At 40.6% G+C, this 10,637-nt stretch overlaps 1 protein-coding gene across 1 annotated transcript; it reads left to right on the top strand.

Moving 5' to 3' along the window:
- The first annotated feature begins 4,311 nt into the window (after positions 1 to 4,311).
- Positions 4,312 to 6,605, top strand: LOC144783356 (interferon lambda-3-like). The gene is made up of 4 exons (XM_078662371.1): positions 4,312 to 4,470; positions 5,450 to 5,593; positions 6,262 to 6,342; positions 6,459 to 6,605. The coding sequence occupies exons 1-4, from the start codon at positions 4,312 to 4,314 to the stop codon at positions 6,603 to 6,605; spliced, it is 531 nt and encodes a 176-aa protein (XP_078518497.1).
- Positions 6,606 to 10,637: the final 4,032 nt, after the last annotated feature.

Raw genomic sequence — 10,637 nt, 5'->3', positions numbered from 1 at the left:
GCAGGTATAAAAGCCGGATCAATGGAGGAGCTCGGAGTACTGGAAGACAGGAGCCGAGAGAGAGGCAGAGAAGAGGACCCAACGACCAGAGGACACATAGGTGAGAGACTGACTTCCTCGCACAATTATAGAAAAAATGCATGTTTTCTCAGGCAGCATCAGAGGCACAGATGTTCGGAAGGGGAAGAGAAACTTGAGCATTCACAGGATTTTCAAAAGCACTAATGCACTGAAGGAAGAGAGGATTATCTATGCATTAATAGGCTCCTCAGCAGCACAGATACTCTGAAAAGAGAGAGAAAGCTGAGCGGTCACAGGATTTTCTGTAGTGCAGATGAAGCAAAAGAAAACAGTAAAGCTGTGCATTCAGAGGATTCTCATAAACGCTTATGCATCGACGGGATAGATAAATATGTGCATTGACATGATCGTCATACAGACAGGTGTACTGAAGGGAAGATGAAATGCATTCACTGAATCTAAGAAGCACAGGAGTACCCAAGGGAGAGGGAAATGTATGCATTGATAGGAATCTCAGAAGCCTGTGTTCTCAACGGAAACAGAGATCTGTGCATATACAGAATTATCAGATGCACATTTTTTATAGAGGGAGAGAGACATCTGTGCATTCATATGATCTCAGGATCAGATGTGCTCTGAAGGGAGTGCCATCTTGCAAAAGAGGTCTACAGTAGCCATGATCAATCAATTTGCTCAAGAAGGTGGTAAAGCCACAATCTAGTCAGTAAAAATAGTATACCATGGATGAGGAGGAACAGATAAAGGATGGAGAAACCCAAACAGCTTATCGTTTTCTGCCTTGGATTATGGGCACAGGACAGGGCTTTACATATAACTCTGATTCCTGACAAACTGTAGGCCGACAAAAATAATGTGAGACTAGCTCTAAAGTTAATTTAAGTCACCAGCGACCGGCCACTTCAGTGTGGTAGCACATTCCCTGAACCTTGGTTTAAAAGCCCTTCCTTGGTAATCTACGAGACCGATAGGAAAATATAGAGCCTGGTGGTAGGCCAAGGGTACTTGGCTCTGTAGGGCATCAAGGTCTTCACAACAGATTTCAGCATGAGAATGTCCTACATGCTGCAAAAATATCTTGCCAGGCAAACAATCTTACCATGGAGCAAAAGGACAGGAGTCTTTAAATCTGCAACCACAATGTTTCATCTAGACAAGTCATCACCAAGAATATTCTGTATGCTAGGGACGAGAGTGTTATAAAAATATACTGTGAAAAGAAGTAGGCTCAGCAAGCTTGCTTGCTGTTTCCTATATTGCATGCTCTGCAGAAATCGGAGATCTATGTCTGTCTGGACCACAAACGTTTCTACTACCACAATTAATAGACTCTGGGTCTCCATGACAGAATTAGGAGATCAGTCCAGGGTAGCAGAGATCTTAAGAGGGTCTACTAATAAACCACTCACAGTGAGGTAATATTCCAGATATTCTACCTCTGTTCTCTCAACTTTCACTTCTCCACTACACCAGGCAGATGTTTTTCCCCTTAGACATTAAAGAATTGAACAAACATGAAGTTGATGCTCAAGTAGAGGAGTAAAGAAGATAAGGCTGTCATAAGAAACTGATTCAAGACATCAGAAAATATACTGTTAAAAAAATCTCTTTTATACTGCTTGAGCACTGGTTTGGCCAAAAGACATTACTAGAACTCACAATGTCCAAAAGGTAACTGAAAGGCATCTTCTACTCACCATCCTTCTTTATCCAGAGCAGATGGTAAGCTCCGCTGAGATCTAACTAAGTAAGGCATTCAGTACCCTGAATGGACTCAATAATGTTTTAATGAGTGGAAATAGTTACCAGTACTTTACGATGACCTTATTCAGCCTTTGATAGTCAATACACGGTGTTAGCTCCTTGGAGTTTTTGATGACTAAGAAGAGAGGCCCCACTGAGAGAGTAATAGACTGAACCATAAGGCCATTAGGAATATTCTGCCCAAATACAACCTCAGAACCTGTCATGCAGATTAAGATAATGTATCATTCCACCTGCATTGAGCAGATGCCAAGACCCTGCCCACCCTGGACTTTCCTGGATCAGTCCTTAGACAAGACAAGGCCCTTGAAGACCCAGCTCCTGAGCCCGATGCTCCCACCACTTCTCTAGCTCTCAGTCCCATTCTCTCATGTGCCTTCCTCCTCTTGCTCTTTTTTGTCTTTTTGCTCTTCACTTTTCACTCTTTTTGCCTTCCAATGCTCTTTTCACCTTTAGGATGTTTTCACTCTTTTTCACTAGTGCCCCTTTGCTCTTTTTGTCCTTAGCTATTTTGAGTCTTTTCACTCATTACTCCTCTGCCTCTCTTTTTGCTTTTTTGCCATTCAGTCTTTGCTCTTTTCACTTTTTTCACTGTTTTACCTGTTTGCCATGTTTGCCCTCTTTGCCTTTATCACTTGTTTCCCTTTTGCCTTGTACCTTTTTGCCTATTTGTTCCTTCACTATTAACTCTGTGCCATCTCATGGGGCCTACTTGCCAAACTCCGTTTCCTGTCTCCCACCCATGCACCCGCCTCCCCCAGCTGTTTACCTGCATCTTCCAGTGCCTTTGCTTCTTTTCGTCCTCCAGCTAAGCTTCGCCCACCACCCCTGCGCTTCCTCCCTTCCAAGACCAGCTTTATAGCGACTGCTTTTAAGCAGGTGCCGCAACCCTGCCCATTTCGGACTTACATGTTCCGAGTAGTCAAGACCCTCGCACACCTGACTCCTGAGGCTTGCACCTCTCCCCCCACTCTTACTCCCGCTTTCAGTCATACCTTTGTGCCATACTTCTCTTGCCTTGTTGCCTTTTTGCTTTTTGCTCTTTGCTCTTCACTGTTTTTACATTTCACCTCTTGCTCTTTTCGCCTTTGGGACTTTTTTACTCTTGCCCTTTTGCCCATGCCTCTTTGTGGTCTTATAACTCTTTGTTTGAAATGGCTGCACTCCAGTTTAAAGTATTTTTTGGATCCAAAGACAAAACAATTATTTGTCATGTGACTGCTCTCTCCTCTAGCAGCAAGACAATTTATAAGCCCAAGTGTTGTAATCTGCTGCCTACAGTTGCTGCTTGAGTCACTTCACCTTGATGTCAGTAGTCAGTGATAGCTGTACTGGAACAAGAGTGATGGAGAAAATGTGCTGTCAATGAAAGCTCAGAGATTAAGCTGGGCTGGAAAAAGAGGGACATTTGTACTGTTTTAGGAAATATCAGAGTCCAAACTGGGCTGGAGGAAGAGGCTAGTGGTGCTGTTACAGACTTCATCCAAGAAGAGCTAGGTTGGACACAGAGGAAGAGGGATACCCGTGCTGTCAATGGACGCATCAGAGACCTAGCTGGGATGAAGAAAGAGGGAAAACTGTGGTGTCATAGGCAATATATGGGTCAAAACTATGTTTGAGGAAGAGGGGTATCTAAGCTGTCAAGGGCATCATCAGAGAATAAGCAGACAGGAATTGGAGGGAGACAGCTACCGATGCTGGCAGGGGAAGCAACAGAGACATAGTTAGGTAGGAAAAAGGGGAATATCTGTCATCTCATAGGCAGTATCAATGATAAAACGGGTTGTAGAAAGAGGGATATCTGTGTTGCCCTAGGTTTTCTCAGAGCCAGACCTAGACTCCAGGAAGAGGGATGTTTGTGCTGCCAAAGCAGCATCAGAGCCTCAGCTAGACCGAACAAATAGAGACATCTGTGCTATCACCGAAAATATAAAAGGCATAGTTAAAACTGGGGGGGAAGAAGTCCTGTTAGTTAAAAGAAGTGGAAGGGCATACATCCTTGTAGTTAAAGGAAGTGTAAGGTTATGTTTCAATAATGTCACAAAGAGGGTGCTGTTAAGGTAAATTCTAAAGTGGGAAACAGAATGTCTCTTGTTGTCAGTGTATATCTGCCTATGGTCACTAAGACGCAACTAACTATCTTTGGTCTGGTTTTATTTGAACTTAGATGTACCTTTCTTGCTGCTGGTTTATATTAGTATGACTCCAAGAGTTTATATGATGACCAGTTGGTAGTGCACACGTTTTATGATCAGAATGATACTCCTATGATATTACAAGATGGCTTCCACGATTGCCTTTTCTATTGCGCTCAAGCAAGGATGATCTGCACCATGAGCTATTACAGGAAGCATTCCTCTTAGCACATCATGTTTCTACATATTCTATTGAGCCACTACAAATAAAAAAGCTTTATGCACGGAATTTATAAATCATATGGCTGTTCAAAATAGTTTTTGAGATTATAAACACTAAATATGTTTTGGGGTGCTCTTTTTGCCCATAGAAATGGAGTCGAAGAGGATGACGCTGGCCATGGTAGCCATGACTGTTCTAACCGCAGAGGCTTTCCCCAGGATGACAGCCACAAGGATGTGCCACATCTCCCAGTATAAGACGCTCATACCATCCGACCTTAGAGCCGTCCAGAAATTGAGGGATAAATATGTAAGTTACAGAGGGGAGGTTCACAACAGAGATCAGGAGTATGTGATATGCATACACTTTCTTCTCAGATCTTAGTTCCTGAAGTGCTATGACTGCACACTGCAAAAGAAATTGAGAGAGGACCCACAAGATGACTTCATTCTAAAGGATACATTTTGTTGATGACTTCTGTGTTTCTATCAATGACTTACCTGTTCTGTGGAGAACATTGTAGGCATCATTAGAAGTTGGTCACTAAAACAGATCTCTTGTGAGCAACCTTAGAGATCTGTAGGACTATCAAGGTGGGAAGATCCTAAAAGACCTACGGAATTTGAACAATCCCTTGCATATAATGATACATTAAAAGCTTGAAAAAATGTATTGGGGAGAATATGTCCTATGAGCTATGGAGGTCAACTTGTAAGAGACACCATACATGTGAACATGCAGTGAAGAGCTGATGGTGGAAGCAGTTTATACATTCCTTGATCTGATTGTTAACCAGGTGTAACCAGATGTCAGAAACTGTTCCTCGTTACTACAAACATTTCATTACAATGCCTCTCTACTTTGTCATAGGAGGAGACGATGTTGCCAATTATCCAGAAATGCTCTAAGAAGCTCTTAAATCTGAGGCCAACTGTGTTCCATTTCATGGTAAGAGATTCCTGAGGGGCATGAAACCAGGGCTCACCGTTCATCCACACATCGCGCTATGAATCTCTGCTCCTTGTCCAATTAGCCTATCCCACCATCCTCTTTCCACTGCCCTTAGCACTAAGATTGTTTTCCATTTTGAGAGAACCCTGCCCCTGAATGCGCCATGTCACTACAGAATGATGCTCTTGTATATTGTTGGTGTGTTAGTAAGATCTCTTGTTCTCAGATGTCGAGCACTAACCAGCAGAGACGAAAAACACTTCTTACTGAAGAGGTCCAGCCAGCTGGCTCGCCATGGGTCACAGGATGATCACAGCTGTTTTCTTCTTTTTTTAAGGTCCATGACAGGCTCATTATTGTTGAAAAGAAGGTGACACTGGCGATTCATATCTTGAGGAACATCAGCAATCCTGAGCTGTCCACCTATGCGTCGAAGCCTTTGGATCTGCTGGTGTCCATCCGGGAAAACCTGAGGCACTGCGTAAGTACTGGCAAAAGACTTACCATAGATTCTGTAACTGATAAATCTAGACCCGGTCTATGTTCTGAATTTAGGACCGCTTCAAGTATTACCCCCAGACTCTGTACACATACTTATCTTATTAACGGATGTATGACGTTACAACGCAGGCTAATACAACGCCTCCCTTTACAACGCGGTTTTTACATCGCATACCATTACAACGCATAACGCTTTTGGGTGCTGGATAGTGAATAGTTTAATTTACTATTCCAACTCCAGTCCCCGTGGACACTAGGGAAGGTTATTGGATAGTAAATTAACCTATTCCCTATCCTAGAGCGCCCCCCAGCGCAATGCGTTGTAATAGTTTGCGTTGTAATGACCGCGTTGTAATGGTAGTGCGTTGTAAAAGTTTCGTTGTAAGTGATGTTTAACCTTATTACCACCTCTAGGAGATTGTTCCCCATGTCTTCCCAGCCCTGAGCATTTCTTTCCTGGAAGTAAATGCATTTTTGCAGTTACTTCCATTGTAATTAACATTAGACACCTCAGCCTTAAGAACCATTCAGGGCATTGATCATGCTGATAAAGTTCTACCACTACATGGCATTGTGGGGCCTTGGGACAAAAGTGACACATTACTATCCAGGAAGATACTCATGTTTCTTTCTCAAATTATCTTTCAGGTGAATTCTAGGACCCATAGAAACCACCATTCACAGCACCTGGACCATTGGTTGAAGGAGTTCAACAAGGACAAAGAGATGGTAACCATGGGGCAATGTAATGCTGCAAAGGGAGCTGAGTGGGCAGTAGGGAGGACAGGAGTAGGCAGAGGGAGCCTTATCAAACTTTGTAACTTAAAGCCTTCTGTCCTTTCTAGGAATCGCAACAGTGTCTTGAGGAGATTGTGATCCTCAATCTCTTCCGCTTGCTGAATGAGGACGTCAAGTGCGCAGCGTACATGGAGGTGTGCAACAAACTGGTTCAGCATTTATCTCCACTCCAAGGGATTACTACAGCCAATTAGCTGCAATATTGCTACGACATGCAGTTATTTCACCATCTTGAAGATACAATGTATTGTGCCTCATCCTCCCTTCCTCCTCATGCAGGACCAGCACATCCAACCATCAGCTGCGATTATAGAGAACACCAGTCGAAAATTACTTTTGAACTGAAGTTTTAGAAAAATTGGAAACATAAATCCAGCAGAATTGTGCATTCTTGTTAAAGGAATGTCATGCATTACTTAGGTCATTTTCCTACACTTGAACTCATAGTACTGTATACATTTGCTGCAATGGTAGACAGTTTTATGTGCCTGAAACAGATTTGAGTCACTCACATTCCTGAAGCAATTCGAATCCTCTTACAGGAAGCATGAGTGTGTCTTAACTTTAACACAATTTGGTACAGGTGCCCAGTTTAGGACTTATCACCTGTGGAGTATGTTGCCACTATGTGGCTGTTGCAGTTAGCACCCAGGGCACAGTAAAGCACGATACAGTGCTTGTGTGTTAGGGTGAAATTATGACTCTGTGCCTTTCACCTCAGAATCTGATTGTGGATTTATCTCAGAGCGATAGTACAACAACAGCACTTTGTCTCAAACATGTATTTTTTAATATTTGCAGACAGAACAGAAGTTAACGTTGTATGTTATTTATACTAAATGTCTATTTTTATAAGTATATGTTAATATTTATTTAATATATATTTATTTAAATAAAATGTTTCCTTTTCTAAATAAAGCCACTGATGTGACTTGAGTTTCCTTACATTACCTCTGTGTTGCTATTGGTCATTCCTCTCCATTGTAGGTCTCGCCTGAGGCAGAGAATACACCGTTGCTTGCAGGAGCTTTTGTTACTTGAAAAACAATAAAATGGGCATAAAGCCCGCCCCTTACTTAAAATTGCCTGGCTTCATTGTCACTCTCATTTACTTGCTTCTTGCATAGGTAAGACCTATTAGCTGTGCCAATGTTTGTTTTATGAAGTAATCCACCTTTATCCGTCGAGTGCATGTGGAGCACATTAATATATTACTTACAATACATACAATAATGCAATCAATCCCTGAAAACAGATTTTCTTGTGGAATACGTGTCTTCTTCCACATTTTCGATTATATTTAAAAAAACACTTACAATAAAACAACATAAAAACATTTATTACACATTCTAGAAATCGCTTTTGCAACGTTCAAGTATGAATTCACAGATCATGCACACAATCTTGTGCTGGTTTGTATTTGTATTGAAATTGATGGCGTTTGCCCGTTTAGGGTATTTGGGGTTGTGGCACTGAGCTAAAAGGAAAGGGGAAATGATTCTCAAACCCCCATATATCACATTTGTACAGATGTGAAACCAAATTTGACACATAGACAGATATTTATTTATAAATACATAATAAATGATTATGACAGCCATGATATGGTTGGTCGCCTAATATGTTGCAAAATTGGTTTGTAATATTGCAAGAGAAAGACTTCATCCTGTGTGGATAAAGATGCAATTTGTGGAAAGCCAACCCATTGGTTCGCACAGTTCTTAAAGCGTCATTAAGCAGAATAAGTATTGGATTCTCAAATGATTACAATAGAAAATGCACATCAGATATCCTTAAAGAACTTTGGTTCGTTCTGAGGATCATAAAGGCCAAACCTTTTGCACATGGCCGAAGAGACTTCATTATGAAAACAAGGCTTCCTGGAGGTGCAACCATGAGACCCGTGTGTTCTCATTGTGATCCTTAAACTCATTTAAAAAACGATCCAGGCTTCTTTAAACGCCTGTGCTCTAATCCATCCTCCTGAGTGATGTTAACGCGTTTTGACCTCAGTATTGGGTTGTAGGTGATTATCAAATTTTCATTAGGACATGAAAAGATTTCTAGTTTCCTCTCATTTGGATTAAGTGTGCATATTTGTTTCTCTTCTTTCATAAGTTCTAGAGTCCTGGTAGGGTTTCCCCCCCTCCATAAAATCCCTTAGCAAACTTCTAATATTAATATGTGTGTACTTTTTTTTACGTTATGTCAACAATAAATTCCCTTTGGGCGCATTTACTACAAATCAATACCTAAAACTAGATTCAACAGTGAGCATTCATACACATTTCAAAGAGCAATATTGGAAACATGATTATGTAAAAAACTGTAAATTCAATATGCACAGTTTATTAGTACTTAAAACAACAATAAAATCACAAAATTAAAAATATATATAAAAAACTTGGGAACACAGAGAATAAATCAAAAGGAACAAATCAAATACATTAATTCATTCAGTCTATTTCCTAAAGCTATAAGGGAACGTGCATCAAGGTAAATTCAGCAACAATCAGAATATTCCTCAATTAATATATGTAGTACTATTCCCTCGGTTTCGACGCGTTTCAACGGACAAATAGTATATGGCCGCCTTCATCAGGAAATTATTGCCTGTCTTCCCAAGATATCTGAAATTAGATAAAATATATCTTAGTTGCTCTACAATGGAAATTCCATCTATCTCTGTACATAAAACTAACCGAATTAACACAAGTACATGTCACCAGGCTGTTGCTCTTTGCCACCAATATATCACATCCTTCATTCTCTAATCACCCACATCCACTAATTTGTACCAGTACATATCATTCAGAACATCCTTCATATACATTTTTATAACAATCTATACATATATACATATATCCATATACCATTTCTGGCCGGTTTTCATACATAAGCAGGACATTTAGTTTCCCTTTATCATTGGAGCCAATTAGACTCTCTTGCTTAATGTTGAACAACAACTTATTTGCATATACAGCTATAATTCAATGATACCTGTTTACAAAAAGGCAAATCATATATCGATCCTATATTTAGAGACAAAAATGTCTATTGCACATGGTATTAACAGGTAAGTTCTATATACATCTTGGTTCATATCATGTTTTGTATATACCTCATTATTGATAATAATTTCATAGAAATAGCTCATCAGTATGGTTCATACTGGTTAGTAAGTGGCAATGTACACCGTTTATCTTCACCTAACGGGGCAGCATACCCATGTATGTCACAGACCCTATCGACCCCGCTACATATACTGACCTTATTGACAGATATTTGTCAAAGATTTATCATCGGAGTAGGGGAATGATGCCTCCTTTCTCTCGGTAGTAGTAAGGATAATAAAAGTAGACCTGGATTGTATGAACGATAGTGCAATCACTGTAACGAAAAAGAGCCACGATATATATATATATATTTTGACTGGGCTCATAGTTCATCACACCTGTACAGAAACATGTGTGCATCTCAAGAATTATCCTATAGGCACATGATGGTACTTACATCCTATTCATTTTGGGTCAAGACTCAAATAGCTGGAAATAAAATGGTTCTTGACTGGCGAAAAAGACGATGCCTATAACAGAGTAAGGATTGCACATCTATCATGGCCTCAGTGATCTGTACAAAGTTTAGTTACAGCCACAAGAATAATAACAGCTATCTATTTAAAGTGTACTCACTTCTCGATGGTTTTATTAGGTCCCCACTACACGCAGTACACTTTCAAAATCGCAGGGCAGTAGTCCCGATCAGAATATCAGGCAGACTCTATTGTGTTCTATAAAAACCAAAGGTTTGAATAAATCGAATAATAGAGTATACATCGATCCACTCCATCTACAGTGTTATGCACCCCTAATAATACCACCTATACGGGCACGTTTGATACTTACACACATATTTTTCAGCTTGTGTGTGTATTCCCGACTTAAGGGCCCCCTTCCTCTTTCTTCCTCGTATTGTGTAGCCTCTGCGAGAAAAATGTCAATTTCACAGATTTTAGAAACTAGCGACAACAAATTCCTGAGCCATCTAATTCTCATCCTGCCCCACTGCTTTCATACCTTAATAAAAACTGCGTCGGGTATCCCGCGTGTAGACTGGTCCTTTTTTGCAAGAAACGCCACTGTCCGTTTCTTGAGACCTTATATACAAGTCTGAATGCACGCCATTGCAATCAGAATCACCGGTGTTTCGCGGCGCTCAACATAAAA

This window comes from Lissotriton helveticus, chromosome 9 (assembly GCF_964261635.1).
Source record: "Lissotriton helveticus chromosome 9, aLisHel1.1, whole genome shotgun sequence".
NCBI classification, from domain to species: domain Eukaryota; kingdom Metazoa; phylum Chordata; class Amphibia; order Caudata; family Salamandridae; genus Lissotriton; species Lissotriton helveticus.
Note: the sequence above shows the minus strand (reverse complement) of the source record. Positions and strands in the feature narration are given on the sequence as shown.

Coding starts and splice junctions, on each gene's coding strand:
- LOC144783356 (XM_078662371.1), top strand. CDS start 4,312: ATGGAGTCGAAGAGGATGACGCTGGCCATGGTAGCCATGACTGTTCTA. Junction 4,471..5,449: donor AGAAATTGAGGGATAAATAT/GTAAGTTACAGA, acceptor TCTTTTTTTAAG/GTCCATGACAGGCTCATTAT. Junction 6,343..6,458: donor TCAACAAGGACAAAGAGATG/GTAACCATGGGG, acceptor TGTCCTTTCTAG/GAATCGCAACAGTGTCTTGA.